This window comes from Pseudopipra pipra, chromosome 11, assembly GCF_036250125.1.
Source record: "Pseudopipra pipra isolate bDixPip1 chromosome 11, bDixPip1.hap1, whole genome shotgun sequence".
NCBI classification, from domain to species: Eukaryota; Metazoa; Chordata; class Aves; order Passeriformes; family Pipridae; genus Pseudopipra; species Pseudopipra pipra.
Genome location: NC_087559.1, coordinates 7,270,477 through 7,289,848, shown reverse-complemented (window position 1 = coordinate 7,289,848; position 19,372 = coordinate 7,270,477). Strand labels below are relative to the sequence as shown.

Genomic DNA, 19,372 nt, shown 5'->3' with positions numbered 1-19,372 from the left:
TGTTTCAAGCACTTCACTGGTACTGTCACCATGGCTTATAGTTAACTGGCAACAAACTATAGGAGGACAGAACATGTGTAACTTGGGTCTTGAGCTGGAATTGATCAATTGTCATTGATCAAGATAGTTGAATCTTTGCTGAAAAGTGATCTTGGCCACCCTTACAGCATCCATACAGTCTGCCAGTGATTTGTTCTGTTTGTACTTGGTGCTTCTTAGAATCCCAAGGAAGTCTGTGGTTGCTCTCTGTATGTAACTGAGCTATTTGGGATGAACTGGTCATGAGGGGAGATGCAGAGGAGGCGGTTACTTTATCAGAGGCTGAGTTAGTTGGGTGATGGTCAGTGTTACTCAGCAGTATCACGGGTCAGAACTGGTGCTGGCTGTGGGGTGACGTCGCGTGGTACCAGTCTTACAGTTTTTAGACTATTCTGTCTTACTAAAGCAAGTGTTTAATTTTCTGTGGGAATGCAGATTGTCAGCTTTTGGTAGGCACCTTCAGAAAACTCTCCAGAAGACTTTGTGACTGTACAATCAGTCAGGAGAGCAGGTGGGAGCAAATTCTGTTCGGCATCGTGTCACCTGATAACAGTTGAACTTCTGGTCTTTGACAGTTAATATGTCCTGGGGATAAAAATAAAAGACTCCATGAACCTCTAGGGCATTCAGCAGAAGCTTTGAGATTTGATTATATTAATTGCTATTAATGGAAGTTACCAGAGCTGTGATGGTACTAAGAGCTATGCAATGAACTCTCGTTCTTCTCGAGCCCTTGCTGGGCAGGGTTGAGCAGTGAAATGCAGGACTGGGCCAGAAAGGCTCACTAGAAGCCCAAGGTCTAGAATTTTCCCAGTAGCAGGTTCAATAAATAATTAAAGTGGTGGTGAAACTTCTGTTTCAATATTAAGTTGTAAATACAAGTAAGAGACAGCATCTTATTTCAAATTTAAATTTGTTTTTATTCAACCTTGGGAAGTGCTCAATTGAGTTGATTTTTCTTGTGTTAAATCATGTCAGAGATGCTTAGAGGGCTCTATAGTCCTTGACTGCCTGCAAATACACTGTGAGAATTTTTAATAGATTGAAATAAATATTTTAAGGTAGCAGTACAAAGTGCCATGCTTCTTTTTTGACATTCTGCATAGCTCTTCACAGTCTGTAATCAGATAAATCTCTTCTTCATTTCATTGCATTTTAATTGACTATTTACACAACAAGTTTTAAGGATCTGTGGGCTGGTTATCGTAAAACAGTTACAAGGAGACTTTAAAATTGCATTGAACTGTGTAAGAAAATTGCGGAGATTTTATGAGATTGCTAGAAAAACATGCAATTTGAAAGGATGCTACTTTTGAAATTCTTTGCAGTGACTGACTCTCATTTTCTTCTTGTTATTTTTTCTCCTTAAATCCAAGTTCTGTTTACAATATTTAATTATTTCTGACGAGATGAGTCAGATGTTATAAATAGAATATTGTGATGTTAGACTGCAAGTTAGAACTGTGTCATCTCATATGCTTTAAAGATACTTTGCAGGTTTTAGATATTACCATATTAGTGTGATATTGCAAGGCCTTGGAGACTGTCACTGGAACTGCAGCCACAAAACTGCCTCAGTCTATCCATAATATGTGAGAAGGCAGGATATTTTCTTTTAATAAGAACCTTTTGAAATAGTTGTCTATACACGTATGTAACAGTCGGGAATTCACTGTTATCTAATGCTTCTTAAGTGGTATGTGTGATTAGCTAGGTTATCCCTGTGCAGAAGAGGTGATATCTTGATAATACTTGGTTAAAGATTGCTTTTTGTATAGTTTCTGTGCTATATTTAACAACAAATGCTCAGTAACAGAAGAACAGTGCAATAAATATGTAGAAATGTGACTTTCTCACGAGTTGGTAACATTATCTTCTAAGTAGAGCAGGAAAGACAAAAAGGCTTAGTGAAGGATACTTTTAAATAAATTGGGTTAAGAGGATGCAGATTACTCTCTCTAAGGTAACTATTTTAAAAGCTATTTCTTCTATTGCAGTGGATCTATAAAAGCAAATCTATCCAGTTCTTACACCTCTCCTGGCTATGCCCAGACTGTGGCTGTAACTGCCAAAGGTCGGCTGGGGATAGGTGTGATCTCTTACTGCTTACAAGACAGAAAAGATTGTATCTTTCACAAACCCTTATAATGTTTGACTTGTAATTAAGTACTCTAAATAATAGCTAAGATGCTTAAAAATTGTTTCTCTTCCTGTGTAATGAATGAAATCACCACTGCTGTGGAACTTCCCCATATGTATGATACTCAACATTATTTCCTAGGCATTCTTACAGTGTAGGTGACAGCACAGAGGTGAATAGAGCTTTGTATTACACTTCAAGTTTTTTAGCAACGAGTGTTAAAATCTGACAAAGAAAATTCAAAGTATAATGGAGCAAATAGCATGACTGTAAAAGCAGTTGTCATGGAAAGCAATGAATTTGTTGTAATCTGTGTTCTCATTGCTAGAAGGCTTTGCACAGTCAAAAGCTGTCCTTGCCTGTGCAGCTGTGAGCCAGGACTGGTGATGCTGTGGCTCTTGGACTGATTCTCATGGCAAGTCAGATACTCGTGGTAATCCCAGATACTACGGGGTATGACAGGATATGACTTCATCAAAGTAAACTACACACACAGCTGCTCCCACATTGCTTGGAGTTGTGATTGCTACCTTTAGAAATGGTCACCATGATGGTAAATATCATGGGTTATTGGCTCAGGTAGATTAGAAATACTCAAATGCTCAGTTACTTGTGTGTAAACACTGCTCATCAGCCCTTGTGGAATAAGCTGGTTTGTGGTAACCTGTTTTCCTGTGAGAAAGATTGTTTATTTACCAGCTCACCCCCACCCCGATTTCCACTTCCAATAGCTTTGGCATAGCCCATAGGCAAACTTCATTGATAATACAAGGTGAAAGAGATCATTGGTTATGCCTCCCTTCTCATCTGGGGAAATTATAACAGGCAGAAAACTTACGCAGTGTTCTTGATCTGCTCCTCTGTTGCTAAGCAAGACTTGAATCTTTCATCGACTGCAGTGCAACAGAAAATGCAGCGTTCTCAACTGGCACTGAGAAAATGTATACAAAGGAGCTGAAGGGTTAAAATCCAATAGGGACCAGTTTTGAGATTGTAAGCCCATGTTGTGTGCTTTGGTTCTGAAATCTAGAGCTCTCGTGGTTTTATCTGCAAGAAAGTTGGTTGGGCGCTTTCACGCCTGGAAGTCCTATAGCTGCTTGCATTAAAATGAAGTTTAGAAGCTTTAATGAGTTAAATTTGAAAATCAGGTCATATAGTGAATACACAGTAAATTGGATGTTTGGATGTTTGTTTTCCATGAACATCAAATTATGTTGTATTTTATCCTCCATAAACTCAGTTTTCTGTCTACAGTTTTCTTCATTGACTGCATAAATGGTGTAGTAGATGTTGTCAGTAGGCAAATTGGTTTATTAAGTGTTACCTGGGGATGTGAGGTGGTGGTGTGAGCCACTGAAGTCAGCAAGGGTTTTACTTGTGACTGGAGGGAGGATGCAGGACCAGGTTATGGTGCTCAGTGGTGAGAGAGAAGACAGCCACATTCACTACAACCTCACGATCAGACAGACAGCAGAGAAGTACTTCACTATGCAAACATTTAATTGTCAGTCCCTAGATATTATAGCCATGGCTTTGTCAAGGTGTGCATAGCCTAAATTACACCCTCTGGCTATTGTTTCAGGCAAAAATACAGAAGAAAATCTGTATCAGTTTACACCTAGGGTGTGGTTCTACAATCTTTTTTTCTTTTTTTTTTTTCCCTCCTAGTAATGCTGGATTAAGCAGCTCCTCTGTCTCTGCTTTGTGAAATAACAGTTGTATTCTAACTGTAAAGTTGTTTCCAAAACAAGGTGGTGGCTGCGTAAAGAATATGATTTTCCATCACATATTTGGTCTGGTAATCCTCGAATCCCTTCGGCTGTGTTTGATTGTGTATCTTTTCAGAGTGAATCTGATATGATTTTTACGTGTCTACCTACAAAATTGTATAGCATAGTAGATCTTGTATCTTGGTTATCTTTGAGTGTTAGAGATGTTGTATCAGTGAATAACTGCAGTGTAAATCAAGATCAGTTATAAGTGGTGTATTGTGAAAACTAAACAGCAAGTAAGAACTAGTTTATATAATTTAATGTACTAATATTTTTTTTAAAAATTATTTTTAGTAATTAGTTATGTCAGGAAGCCAGGTAATAGAAATCAAAAGTTTCTCTAACATTGCTGAGGTGCTTCCCAGTAACTCTGTAAGCTGGAGAAAATACCATCTGAATTTGGGTTACTCTGCTGAAGAAGAGTTACAGCATCATTTATGTCTTATTGGAGTGCTATTGCAAATGATGGCAAAAGGAGAGAGAGGCATCATTTATACAGTATACATAAATGTCTGCCATACCAAATATTCTTTTTATCCCTTCAGAACAAATCCATAGTCATGTGGAATATCCAGAGGCCTCAAACGCTGTGAAGATTTGGGATAACCGGCCATATTTTTGATGGATATGTCAAAGGAACAGAAAGTGTTCCCAATAGTCAGACAGTGTGGGTGTTGGATTATTGAGACAGCCACATAAAATAATTTGGAAAGTGAATTATTTTCAAAATAATAAATCTTCCCATGAATTTTCCCACTTTTCCCAAAAAATGTTAAAATCATCTGTTTTGTTCCCGTTCAGTTAGAATGACTCTAGAAATGTATTAAAGGAGTGTTTTACTTGCCTCCAACAGCTAGAAAGAAGGCTTTGCTGGGCTTTGCTTTGTGAGGAATATAATTTTGAGGTTTAGGATGTTCAGATAATTTGTTTTTTAAAACATAGAATCTGCGTTTGAACGTGTCTGTTCTGCTCTGCGAACAGAGATGGCAGTCGTCCTGCTCTTGCTGGTACTAAATGGAAGTATTTGAGAGGAAAGGCCTAAAATAATTTCCTGATAGGCAGCATTTCCTTCATAAAAGTACTTAAAGGTGAATTCTCAAAAGCAATTTTGTTTTTCATTTCTGTGAAAGTTGTGTTACCCAAATCATCTGTCTAGAAATCCTGCTGGTTAAGGAGCTTCTGTTCCACATTGTAGTTTGTAATTTATAGAGAAGTTTTGAGCCAAATTCAATATATCTGCATTGCCTACCAAAGTCAGTGTATATAATAGATTGAAAATTTTTGTCCTAAATTCTGTGGTTTTTTTGTGGCTCAGTGATTGAAGGAAGACTTCTACTACCAGTTGTGTTATGAGACTCTGGGGGAAATATCAGTGTCTGAATCGTACCTGCTACGATTTGATTATGTTTTGTATCTAGGCTGGGCAGAGCCCTCTTCTTGTCTGATATTTCTTCTCTAGAACCTGCTTTAACATCCAGCTGACTCAGTTTGCTGTGCCTGGTGTGCTGTGCCTCCAAACACCACTGTTTCCATGGGGTGTTTGGAGAAGTCCGAAATGCATCAGTCTTTGTTTAGGAAATTTCCTTTTGGTTCTGCCTGACTCTCAGCTTGTGCCCTGAAATGGAGGGGCACAGACCACTGTGACATTTGCTGGAATAAAACTTGCAAGTATCTTCTGTTGTTTTTGTGGCCTGAATTTAATGATCTGAAGCGCTAGCTTGATAGCCTTGGAGATAAGAATACTATTTTTATCCGCAGAGTAGGTAGAGCACAGGAGTAAAATCTTCAGTGCGCTGTCAACGTGTCTCATCTGAGGCTTGTTTACAACTGCTTGGGATGCAAAAGGGGTTCTCTGTGCAACACTGCAATTCTCTGTCCTCCTGCTGACGCCATGCAGAATTGCTGTGGACAACCACAACAATGTGAAGGAAGACCTCTCTCCCAGGAAAGGTCAAAATCACAGCCTGGATAGATGGTGCTCTTTGTTGTAGAATGGGGAGACATGATGGTAAGATGCAGCATCATCAGTTTTATTTATAATTTAATCATCCCAGGAGTTTTCCTGCAGTCGTGTGAGTAGAGTTGTGACCAAGGTCTCACAGGAAGCATGGTGTCATCACAGTGATTCAGGGTGATGTCACCGACTGACAGGAGCGGTTGGGGTGTCCCTACTCCTATGGTGGCCTGGCCATACCCTTTCTTGGACTCCTTTGGCATCTTTCCCCAAGTGCTCCACACTGTTGCTGGAAGCAAAAGCTTTTGAGCAATTTCCAAACACAAAGCGGTGCATTGTGGGCCAGCACTGGGAGGACTGGCTCAACAAGTTTGGCAGCAGTGGCTTTGGCTTCCTGCCTACCCTGGATAGGCACCACTAGAGATTGCCATAGTCTCCGAGCGGGTTTGAGCCGAAGATCCCAGCCTAGGTCCTAAAATTCATGTGCGTGCAACTGCTGTGTCTGGCAAAGGATCTGCTTCTGTTGTAAACCATGGTTTTGTTATCCTAGATATGTTTGCAGTAGTTATCTTTTGGCTGCTTTAGGAAGGTGGATGTGTTATTTGTTTTCAGTGTACTGGGGGATGGTAAACTCTACAAATTTATTATAATATCAAAGGATCCTGATATTTGAAATCCTTTCAAATTCCTGATACCAATTTAATCTTACTTACTGTTGTCATCCTGAATCATCCAGGGGCAGTTAACTGGTGCTCTGAAATGTCCTTTTGCATGCCTTTTAAAAATACCAACTCTGTGTTCTTTGCTGTGGCTGTTTCTTAAAACTGGCTCCATGTCTTCCCTGACATGTCCTTTGCAGACAGGCCTCCTCTTGCAACATGATGCATCAGACCACCACTTGAGGTCTGTGGGGTTCTGAGGGCTGCAGGACACCACTTGCCTGTGTCTCACTGCACAGCTGTGCTCTGAGTATGTCTAATCTTGTATCTGCATAAGGATGACTTTGTCTTGCTGCTTAAATAATCACGTTTATTGTTTTTATGTCCTTTTTTGACACAAGATGTCTAAAAATTAAAGCTGGTGCCCATTTCAGTACTTTTTCCCAAGAGCATTTTGCTCCCTAGCTGGCCTTATTTTCACCTCCCACTGTGTATTTAGGTCCATTCATACATATCCAATACCCTTTCTTCCTAAGTGTCTCGAGTGCTGTTATCTGCAGAGAGACCAGAGGAGCAAAGCAGTCTTAGGAAGTATCTGTCAAAAATGTGAGTTAGACCAAACCAGCATAATCAGAACATAAAGTAGTCCAAGCAAATTCTTCTGTCTTTTCCTTTTGTTTTGTTTTGCTGAAGGTGTTACCTTCTGTGTACATCTCAAGTGGGTTGGTGTTCAGGTTATGTTAAAGAGGCCCAGACCATTAAAGAGCAGAAAAAACTACTTTAACACATGTCCTTTCAGAGCTTCTGCATGTATAATATGATCTAAGTGATGCTTCATTTTTTAATACATCTTAATTTAAAAATATTAAAAGTTGCAGTCCTTCCCAACCTTACGAGTGAAATGGGTGATTTCAGTAGTAGAGAACTAGTGCCAGATATAGAAGAATTATACCTGGTGCAGATTTGTTCACCCAGTGTTTTCAAAGTCTTTATTCTGTGTGTTCTATGGGTAATGTTTGGAGATGGAATTCGGGAAGATTTTGTGAAGGCGGGCTCCTAAAATAAGGCAAATCACTCCTAACAGTGAAGAAATACATCTTGGAATAAGGATAGCAATGGGCTTATTCTAAAGGGGAGGTGATGTGCAAAGGCAAAACCTAAATTTCTTCTTTAGAAGAATTCAGTATTCCATAACAAAAAAAAATTAACTTCCATGAAGAGTTTTTAGGCTGAACTGGGTTTGTGTTGTATCACAAACAGCCAGCAGTGAAGTTACTGACCTTATACTGTGAATGGGTAGCCCGATTTCCTTCAGTGCTTACCTTTTTTATTCCTATAACTGTATGTCAGAGGACAACTAGCACTAGTTTGAAGCCTAACCCTTCTGAACAGGTGGATCCCCTCTTGGCAGGAAATCCCTGGTGACTATAGCTCTATATGTGCTGGAATATATCAATTGTGAGACATAAAGACTTTAAGGTTTACCAGTTCCTCAGCTAGATAATTGAAATAGTAATATTTCGTTGTTTAAAGGTATGCAATAACTGAGTTCAAAATACTTTGTGTAACTACATGTGTGTTCAAATATATAAGTGGGTTAGCTCTTTTACTGCTATAACAACAAAACCATTTTATTTTCCACTTTGTCTTTTAATCTTATTAAATATCACAGTACTGTTGGGCTTTTTTTTGCTATAGTACATTTATATGCCTGTTGCTGTGCAACTCATATTATTTTTTTTTTATTGTATCAGATCAACTCCCAGTGAATCTGTAAAGCAAAGGAAATAAATTTTAATGGAAAAACTAATAGTGCCTGCCAAATTGAGAGGGGTGCAGAAGTGTAAGTTGGTATGTGAAAATCAAGAGGCATCAGTTTCGTTATAGCTATATTAGGCATGATTGAAACAGTTTTATTTTTGAGGTGGATGTTCCAGTGCATGGAGAATGGGAGTGGCACGGGTGGGGTGGTTTTAGGTAGTTGGGTTGCCTAATAAAAGAAAATATTGATATACAATTCAGTTGACAGGTCCTGTGTTTTATTTTCCTTTTTTTTTTTTTTTTTTTGGATATGCTGATTTGCTCTCTCAGGTATCAGGTGCATGATGTCAGATGTGGCCAGAGCATTCTTTGTGCCAAGATGTGTTGTTTTTGCATTAAAGAACATGCTGCTGTCTCACAGGAGTTGGGGCTGCAGTCAGCAGGGAAGAGGAGGGGAGAGGCTGAAGGGTGAGCACTGTGCATGTCTTAGGTAGCAGGGAACATGATGTGTTTTATTATTACAAAATTTTGTTGTGTTCTCATACCACAAAAGATGTAGTCATGGGTACATTGTATTCCTCCAGTTCCCAGTAAAAAAAAGTGTAAATCTGTATGTGAATGTCTGTTACTGTTCTACTCCCTCAGTTACTGAGCACTGAGTCACAGCCAGCACCCAGTCCTATGGCTGGAGATGGGCAGTTGCACAGGGAAAGTAGCAGAAACCACACATGCCAATTCTTTTTCCCCTCCAAAGCATGTCTGGATGGGAGATGGGAGAGGCTGGGATGCCTGGAGCACGTTCACCATTTGCACTCACAACGTATCAAAATGCCTGTGCTGCGATGAGCTGTTCTGTGTAAACTGTGAGTTCAGGTTTAAATAAAAGAAACTTCCTTTTTCCTACTCCAAAAGTACAGCTGCTGCAGAGTACACGGAGTGCTGCTTGTGAAAGAGAAGAAAAGTGCCAAGCCTGTTGATGTTAAAACAATTCATAATTGTAGCGTGCTTCAGGCTATATGACTTGAGATACATTTTAGACTATTCTATGGATGATTTATTTCATTTTAATTGAGGCTGTGTTTAACTGGTGGCTTATCCAGAACATTTTTCCCCCCTCACAATAGACCCTGGTTTTCTGCATAATAACTGAAGTGTTTCTGTGTACACTTTCATATTAGCTTAGTCCAGATTTTAATTTTACTGTGCAAATTCAAGGTTTTTCATTCCCTGAATTCAGTTTAATTTCTGTGTCGTAGTTGCAAAACTCAACTCATCTTTGAGGGTTCCTTAAAGGTATTTTAGGATTGGGTTATTTTTTTTTACATAGGAACATAAATAATAATTTGTTGGCCTTCCCAAAATACAGCAGTGGCATGATGAGATCATGTCACCTAAAAATAATGCATGACTTTGAATGAAGATTTCTTACATGACAAATTGTATGTTCAGCATTTGCATAATATTATATAAATTGTTTGGAGAAATTTAAAATACCTTTAGGTCTGAAAGCTAAACAGTAAATGGGAATAGTTTTGCAGATGACTGACTTCATTCAAATTGCTGATGAAAACTTCATGTAACAGGATACAATGTGTAGGGGGAGACTTAAAAAGCTTCTCAGCAGATTAAAATATGCTACTTGTGTTTCATTGAGAAATTTACTCCTGTCTTTCTATTGACAATCTTCTGTAAGATTGCTCACTGAAATTATGGATTATTCTTATAATAAACTTAGAAAACCTGTTTAATAGTTTGATTGAACAATTTGACATGTGTTTTGTGTTAGATTTTCAAAAAAAAAATGTGTGTAGATGAATTCATATACAAAGAATTTAACTAAATACTTAGATGTCTGCTTTAATATGTTTTATATATAATTACAGGAACATTCAAATCTTGGGAGCCTAAAATTAGAACTCCCAGCTGCACGCTAGGCTTGCAGGTGCACGTGTGCATGACACACTTCTCTTTGGTATCTGCTGCTCAGTTTTTATCCTTGGATATGATACAGACACTTCCCAGAACTGTTAAATTTTAGAGAACAGGAGACTGTCAGTGTTTCATTCTGGATCCTCATGGAGAGAGGGAGGAAAGAAGGCTCCAGGAGAATTGCTGTGCTCATAGCCTTGCACAAGGATTGCTGTTTGGATTTGCAGCTTGGGTATGCACAGAGCAGTGTTACTGCCTGCAACATATGGCAAAGCTTTTTGCTGGAGGTGTAACTCCAGGGGATGATGCAGGGGATGGGCTTTTGGGAATGCAGCACAACTGAACCCACAGAAAAGAGGTCGTCCTTCACCCTTTCACCAGGTAAGGTTCTGCCTTGAATTTGGGGAAAGCAAAGTAAAATCTACAGAGCTGTAGCTTTGGAAATACAGACTGTCATGAGTTTTGAAAGGAGACCTGACAGAGAGGATTCCACTTTTAGAGATTAAGTGTTCTAACACTAGTAGAGATTTATGACAGTGATCAAATCTAATGCAGCTCCTGTGCCCAGTTAAACCAGATTGTGGGGTTTTTCAGTCTTGAAGTGAAAGTCGTTTCTCTGAGCCAAAACTTTGAGGTTTGAGTATTCTTAGGACTTCAATAAAATGCTGGGTAACTGCTATATTTGCCAAAGTGGAAAATGCAGTAAAAACATTTAATCAAGTTTTCAGCTGTTCCTTCCTTCACCTGATCAATCAGCAACTGCACAGTGAAACAAAGTTCAGAACCTAAGGAGAGCCGTGCCTTTCAAATGTCTCCTCCTTCCAAAGCTGTATGTGCAAAAAATGTAAGTTACTTAATGTAGAGAATGCAGTTGGCAAGGATTTTAAGAAATAGATAACTTTGCAGAAAACGCTGCAGCAATGCTTCCCTCAGTGAAACAGCTCAGGTATGGGAATATTCGCCCATTTGTTTTGTTTTGTATTAAAAGGCTTTTTTGCATGAGGCAACATGAGCACCTTTTGAAAACAGATTTTTTAAAACAGTGTTTCTGTGTGCAAATTTGATCATTTTATGTTTGGTTTGTTTGATTATGCATGTGTTCTTTGCAGGCACAAATTTGTCATGCCTGCACATATGGTTCGTAAAATACTTGTGTTCTATTAATACTTAAGTGTTCATTACTGGAAATTTTGCAGAAAACCTTGAAGTATGCATGTTTTGCTAGAATCTCTTACTTTGTTTTAAAATTTGTGTAAACCGGAGCACTCTGAGTACTCCATGGTTTAGTTATTTTGTTCACAGTATCTGTTTAGGAATATTCTCCTTTTATTATTGTCTTGCATAGTACACAGTAAAAAAAATCGCCAGTAGTTTAATTTCACTTCAGCATTGATAAGTACACAAAAACACATGTGTTCATGAATGATAAGCACTTGAGTGTTTCTGGAAAATAGTTTGGATATATGTTGTTTAGAAAATAATATTTTAGTTGCAGAAAGTGAAATATTTGTGTATGAAAGGTAAGTTTTGAGACGCTAACTTGGATCAGTTTAATTTTTTAATAAAACATTCATATCAGTTAAAATAAGGGCCTGTGTGACTTAAAATAGATGGGAGCTTTACTTAAGATAACCAGGTTAGTTAAATACCTTGCAGTGCTGTTTGTAGCTGCCTCAGTTTGCAGCTAATATTCTCCTTGTGCCTGAAGATTACTTGTTACTGACAACTAAAGTCAGCAATAGATTCAGCAGGACTGGCCCACTGTGCAGATTTCTTGACAGAATTTTAGCTTTTTTGGCCAACTATAAGTCATTAGTTTGGTGGTGACAGAGCTGAGCTTTCTGTGTGAAATCTGCCTGGGTTTGGTACAACCTGTTTGTGGTCCTCAGTGCTGGTTAGATGCCTTCCTTCTCCCTCCTCGTGCGTCTCCCCCAGATCACAAGCTCTTAAAAATAGTAATTTGGAAGGTTTTGTTTGCTTTCAGACACTAAATGACATTCATGTTCTCCACAGCCGTAAAAGGTAAAACAACAGAAATATTTTAATTACTTTATCAGGATCTGACATTGCATGGGACATGTATTACAAGCAAATTATGGGAGTTGTCACAAAATTTCTTTTCCTTCAAGATGTCAACTGCTTTTAAGTTACTACAGCTGTGGGTTTTTTCCCTCCTCTTTTCAAAAAATTTTCAGATGTTAGTGAAGAGTTGTGTTATCTTAAATAATAGTTCTGTTAAAACCATGCCTGTAGGGAAAGAGGTCTACCAGTTAAGTCAAGTTAAAACAAAGTGTACTTGCATATTTTTTACCTTAGTATGATCAAGATTGATTCTCTTCTAATGATAAGAGAAAACACAGCTAGTACAGAGCAAATGTATTCAAGATAGCTCTTGGTGGACATTATTTGATCTTACTTGGTTCATGAAGTAAATAGTTCAAACAATCTAGATTTTGGCAACATTCCAAAATAATGGAATCTATTTATAATTTCCTTTTATAGTAACTCTGAAACAGTTCCCTGATTTCTTAATGGAAAAGCTAGTGAATTGATAAAAGTTGTTACATTTGCTTAAGGTGGATTTGGATCAGACTCTTGTAAAAAGAAAAGTACATTCTATGTTTGGGGGGCAGTTAAAAATAATAAAGGGTTATATCTGCTGTGACTGTGAATTTAATAGTTTAGGGCATCATGGTTTTAATGTGTCTAATATTAATTATAGTGATTAAAAATATTCTGGGAGTATAACCAGGTTGGTGCTGTGCTGAAGGCATGTTGTGCTATGCTGTGGGAGGATCTTTGTAGCCAAAACCTTTTACTGTTCACATCAGGTATCAGTGTACAGTGTCCATTGCCAAATTACACTGAATGGTGAGCAGTGCATACATGTTTGTGATAAATCAGACTGAGACTTTAAAAAATAATCTTAATAAGCAGATGTTTATGCTGGGAATGGATAAGAAAGAATGAACATTAGCAGTGTTTTGGCATGAAAAATATTTCTGCTGAGCTTTTACATATTCATGTCGCAGTTTGATCGAGTTTTCTGTTCGTTTGCCGTAACTCTGATAGTTTGTTCTTTGCCCTTTCACTTCTGCCCTCGGTAGTTTTGCTTTCTCTTCTTCTGATTCAGTTTTCATTCTCCTCCTTCTTTCAGTTGCAGTAAACAGACTTCTGGAAAATAGGAAACTCGTGTTCTGGTCTCTGCACGCAGCCAGGATTAGGGTTCATTCCTACCCTCTTCTTCTAGTGATTGCTGTATTGGAGAGGATCTTAACCTCACTGGTTTTGGTGATATTTCATTTCTAGAAGGGATGCTGTCTTATTACATACTAGGATAAATGGACTGTGCAATGGTCCCTGTCTGAAAAGGGGCAACAAGGTTTGTAGGAAATCTGATATATTGTGGGGGTTAAAAAAAAATCCAATAAAAATATACAGCTGTGATAGCCACTGAAACTAGTGGCTAAATAAATGCAAACTGCTGACCATTTCTCTAACTGAGGAGGTTTTAGGCTGTTTTATGTGTTCTGTTGTGTGAGATGTTAAGTAATAGAATTATGAGGTTGAGAGTACACAGTTAGTTTTAATGACCACAAGCATGAATTTCTTTAGTGTAGCTGTCCTGAAAGAGAATGCTGGAAATACTAAGAAATTACTCAGTGACTTATGCGTTTCCACAATGTGTTTCAGAGAAGAGGAGATGGCAGCTCAGCGTTAGAAAGTTTTTCAGATTGGACATGCTGAGCTCCATGTTACTTAATGTGCAGTATGCCAGATGGTCCATTATTGTTTTTCCTTTTTTTGTTAGAAAATGGTGCTCTATTGACCTTTTCCAAATAAGAAGCATTTTCCTTATTACATGCTCAACAAGTAATGCAGCTATCTCAGAATTGTGTATGGCATGGGCTTGTTTTAGTCTTCCTAAACAAGTGCAGCAATGCATCATTTAAAGTTACCTTTTTAAAAACAAAGTTACATTTGAAAGGAGAAGTGAATTCTGGGGGTCACAATGTTCAGAGGTTTCTTATTATGAAGGTAAATGAAGCAGGTTTAGAATTAATGTGACTAGCAGCTCTTATAATAGTATCTGTATGTTGATACCATATAAACACTGAATTTATGGAAAAATACATGGAAAGTTTGAGGTTTCGATTTAAATTTTTAGTTTGACCTTGAAAAATATTCCCAGATGGAGAGAGTTAAATGAGCCCAGCTTTGGAAGAGGAACATATGAATCATGGTTGCTAGGCTCTTCCTTGAGAGGCATAGGCTTTATATTTGCAGTGAAGTATTTCAAAAAGTAATCTTCAAACTCAGGGGAACAGTGCATTGAAATGACACTGGTGAAATACTGTAAACTTCATTAGACTTTTAAATAGAGAACGTGCATGTCATGAAGTGAAACAAGTATAAAGTATTGGGCGTTAGAGTATCAACTGCAAGGCTTGTGAACTTTCATAAATGGTTGAGGGGAAACAGGAAAATTAGGCATCCATTGCCTACTCCTGGTACATACTTCTTCTTTGAGTTTTGTTAAACTGTTCTGTGTATTATTCTCTAATATTTGCATGGCCTAATTTGTCATTCATATAACAGTGCCACAGAGGTGTTTGCCCTGTTGGAACACAGAAATAAGATTTCCCTGAAACCTGCTCTTGCTCTACTCAATTAATGACTGTAAAGCACATTAAAGGTGTGCTACCTGCCTAAGAATGAGGTTCTTGGGTTGGGAAGTGTGGATTCAGGTCTCTTCCAGTTGTCTTAACTGATCTTGTTTGTGTTACACTCCTTACATTTTCAAAGCCATTGTTAAAGCTAACATACAGGGCTCCATGAAGCATTGGTACTGCTTTTTGCCCACTGGTACCTGCTTTGTGGCCCTTTTGGGCTGGTCTCGTGTGTTTATGCAGTGCTCAGCGTGCTCAGACTCAAGTGTTATTTAGGGTCCTATGAGTTTCTCTAACATAATTTAATTGTATCTATTTTAAACAAATGCTTGGGTAATAAAAAGCTATTGTTTATTTTACCTCCTGTGAGAAAACAAAAGGAATTGCATTTAGGCCTCTAACCTTTGCTGCTCCCTCACTAGTTATGTTGGGGTTCTGCTCTGTTATCAGTGCTGTAGGAGACCACTGTGGGGTAGATCATCTCTTACACTGATTTGTGCCATCTGGCTGGAGTTTTGTGCATGCTTCCTTTGAAATCAGGTTGTGATTTTGGGTGTGCAGCAAATCCTTTGCTCTGTGTCAAGTGGTTTTACTCTTAGAATGGTCCTTTGTGAGTTTCTGTATTTCCTAATTCTGTATTCTGTCATTGCTTGCTGTCACTTGGAGCAAAGATTTTAAAACTGAAGATGTGTTTTACAGTGTAAATGACACTTGTAAATTATTCAGATTTCTTGGGATCCCCAAACTGAAATAAGAAAACATTTTTTTTTTTGCATCACTTTCTGCCAATTTGTTTCAGTTGTCATTTAAAATTGGAGCTCTGTATTGCCAGCAAATATTCATAAAAGAGTTCTTAGTGTGATGGTACTTCTAGGTAATGTCCCAGAGTAGTATCAAGGGGTGCTTTATTTTGCAGGAGACACAGAGCAGACGGTCCTTCTCTCATGTTCACTATTCCCCCTTGCATTCTGTACAATATGGTGTAAAGTCTGAGAATCCAGTGAGGTCTGAACGGTGCAGTAATGGGAACAGATTCCAGGGTGTGGATTTACAGTTCGTTGGACATCACACAGTAGCAGCCTCTCTGTGGGCTATTAACAACGTAAATATCAGGCAGTGCACACTGTTATTGTCCCATTCATCCTGGAGGATTGGTAGTCAGGTGGAAGTGACCCTGGAGTATTTGCTTGCTGTGTGGAAACTTTTATACGTGCGAAGAGCTCCTGCACGAAATATTAGCAATGACATTTAAGTTCATACTTGTTTTCTTACCTAGCTTAATATTACATCATGGAAAGTAGATATTGAAAAATAGAAGTTTATTATTCCTATTTGATCCCCCCCTCCTCAGCATGTATTTACTAGCTGTGCTTAGTTTGCAGTACTTGAGCGTACTGGAGGTCTTAATGCTTTTTTTAAAGGATATCATATAAATAAGTAAGCAAGAGTCGCTATTTAATGAAGCGCAGATGAGATGATTTGTTTATTTAATGTAACCTCAGTTGCAAAAAGGTGCCTGTGACTTAGATGAGTGTAGCTGTGATCTCTCTCAGCCGAGTCAGATGTCCTTGGTCATTTGCGTCCAACTGCAAAATCCGGTTGGAGCTGTTGTTGCAGGTATCGTGCTTAATTTTGGTGTAACACTAGTAAGGTTTCTGGAAAACCTGGGATAGATTGTGTGTTTTAGAGAAAAGTAGTTAATTTTTTATGATGAAGATACATACTACAAGGAGAGTCCTTAATTCTGGAAGTTCGGTGTGGATATGTTCTGTCCATGAGAAACAAAGTGGAGTCCGTGGGGCTCTACAGGGCTGATGGTGTCATTCTGCCAGTGGCTGCCTTGTGTTATGGCACACTCACTCTTAGCATGCAGCACACTCAATTTATTTCACAATTGGTGTTCTATTAATGAATAAAACTGTGGTTGCTGTTAAAAATATGCATAAATTAGTAGATGTAAAACGAAACTCTGGGGCAGTTCTAGCACAGGGGTAGATAAGTTTAACTTATTTTCTAAGTTACTGTTAAGATAAATCTATTACTTGAGGGTTTTTATAGGAAAATAAACTTGCTTATATCAATTTTAAACCTTTAAATTGGGTTACAGCCACATATAATGTTTGCAGTTTCCTGTTTTTTTGTCTTTTAATTATTGAATAACATTTTTAGTAATATAAATGTAATGTACCTTTAAGTTGTGTAGTAAATGCTGAATTTATTGCTCCAGTAGTCTCTGAATGCAGTTATAACTGTTAAATATATTATTAAGAAACTGTATTCTTAAAATTGTAGAAACTAATTTTATTAGTAAAAGTCTACAAGTATGTGTGTTATCTCCAAAATCCACACATGCTCTGACACACTGTTATCTCCAGTTCTCTCTCCTGTATAGCTGTTACATGGATCTCTGGCAGCAGATGGCTGGACTATAATGCACTGTTGAACAAATAAAACCATTAGGCATGTAATACTGCCTGGTAAATGACTGTGTGTTTAAAATGGTTTAAAAAAATTAAATAGAAAATAAAGTTCACTTTTGAATTCATTTAATGACATTGGAATAAAATCCAAACCCCTTTCAGAATACATAAAACATCCCCTCTTATGTTGTGTTTGTCAATTGAAGTCAGTCTTTTTTTATTACATTCTTGCATCTGGTATAAGATAATCAGTCCTAAATCAGTTTTCTAATAGATGTTTTCTACAAGTAATCACTCATTTTACATTTATCTTTGTAGGAAGATTTTTGCTTTTGTAATACTCCAGCACAAAATTATCTATTGCATTATATGCTCTTTTTTCCTCATTTTCAAATTTGATACAAATGTCTTAAAATTATGATTCAACACTGGTGTCATGGCTCTGTAATTAAACTGTTTTTCAATAATTGTCAGCAGCTGAGAGATGCCATTTTGTCTTTTTGTTTTTAGATATGCCAATATTTGGTCTTTGCCCGGCTCATGATGATTTCTATTTGGTGATGTGTAACCACTGTAATCAGGTCGTAAAACCACAGGCATTTCAATCACATTATGGTAAGTGCTTAACTATTTTTAATAATTAAGGGTGAGGTTAAATCAGGATTAAGCCTGGCAATTTTTTTTTTAAATTGATGGTACATAGATCATTACGTTATAAAAAATGTCAAAGAACATAACCTGTGTTTAATCATTTTATATACATTCTAATGCAATTACATAAAGATCTTGTTCTTTTTAATTTTTTAATACTTTCTTGAAATGCTACATCCATACAGTTCAGTTTCAAAATGACATATCTAGTGTATTTCACAGCCAGTATGTGTAGTGTGTTTGTGTGTCTGTGTCATTTCTCCTTGTATATTTATACAGATTAGTTTTATATATGTGAACTGTGAACTTGAGCTGAAAACTAAACTTACAACAAAATTCGTAAAACACAGTAAGCTTCCAATAGCCAGTAAGGTTATTTATTTATTTTCAGAAGTATCACTTTTGTTGGTTTTTTTTTACTGGTCTGTTGGTTTTGTGTATAAACTATGTGAGGAAGCTCTCCTTGTGTTGGTTGGCCAGTGTTTGCAGAGGACTAAGAAAATGTGAAGTGCTAAGCCAGTTTAAGTGCTCAGTTACTTCCTACAAACCTAACTGGGGCAGTTCTGCTTTTCCATGCTCCTCTCAAGACTAGAAATGAACTTCAGTCAATTCCGTGCCAGTATTTGGGTGGGAAGTTTTTGGAATTCAGCTTTTTTTTTTTCTGGAGAAATTCATGAGATGTCTTCTGACCACGTGCTAATAGAAAAGATGGACAGAGCATCTTCTGAACTACTCCTTCCTCCCTCTGTGTGCATGTGTTTGTACATGTTCTCTTTTCTCTAGGCCAGTGCACTGATTACCTTGGTGTTTACAAGGATACAAGATGCTGTATATTGGCAGGAAACCTTGAGAGGGGAGGACTTGATGGTACCCAGTTCTGAGTGGTGGCATATTGAATATTCCACCTTGAGGTCTGGACCTGGCTCAGGGTGGTAGTGGTGGAGAACTGTGGATACCTGCAGACACTTGAGTTGTCTTTGTGAAATGAGCAGGTGATCTCCAAATACTGTCTGACAAACAGGTAGGAACCAGTATCATAGTTGTTGTCATGACAGCCTCATGGGCAGATGGAAGAAGCAGTTCAAAAGCTGAATAGGTGCTACGTTGGCTCTTGAGCATGGACATGAAAACATGGCATGTTGTAATGCTGCTTGTACCAGTGTTAGACTTATGTGAAGTTAATTCAAACTCTTCTGTAAGCACTGTTTGCAATTTAAAAGGGACAAAGTGAACAGGGAACTACAAAACAAAGGTATGGAAAATATTCTAAAAAATTGTAATAAATACTAACGTAATGTTTCCATTCTGTATCACTTTGTAGGAGCGTGATCTCTAAACATGAAACTTTCTCTGATGCAAACCTTACATCAGTGGCAG

General features: G+C 37.9%; 1 protein-coding gene across 8 annotated transcripts in view; it reads left to right on the top strand.

The window, feature by feature from the left end:
• ATXN7 (ataxin 7) overlaps positions 1–19,372 on the top strand; it is an 83,439-nt gene that overhangs the window by 32,305 nt on the left and 31,762 nt on the right. For 6 of the 8 annotated variants that reach the window (XM_064667299.1, XM_064667300.1, XM_064667296.1 and 3 more), the window contains one exon: positions 17,855–17,959. The exons of the other annotated variants lie outside the window; for them this stretch is intronic. In XM_064667299.1, coding sequence (XP_064523369.1) covers positions 17,855–17,959 — 105 coding nt within the window. The remainder of the gene's footprint in view (positions 1–17,854; positions 17,960–19,372) is intronic. 8 annotated transcript variants of the gene reach the window in all.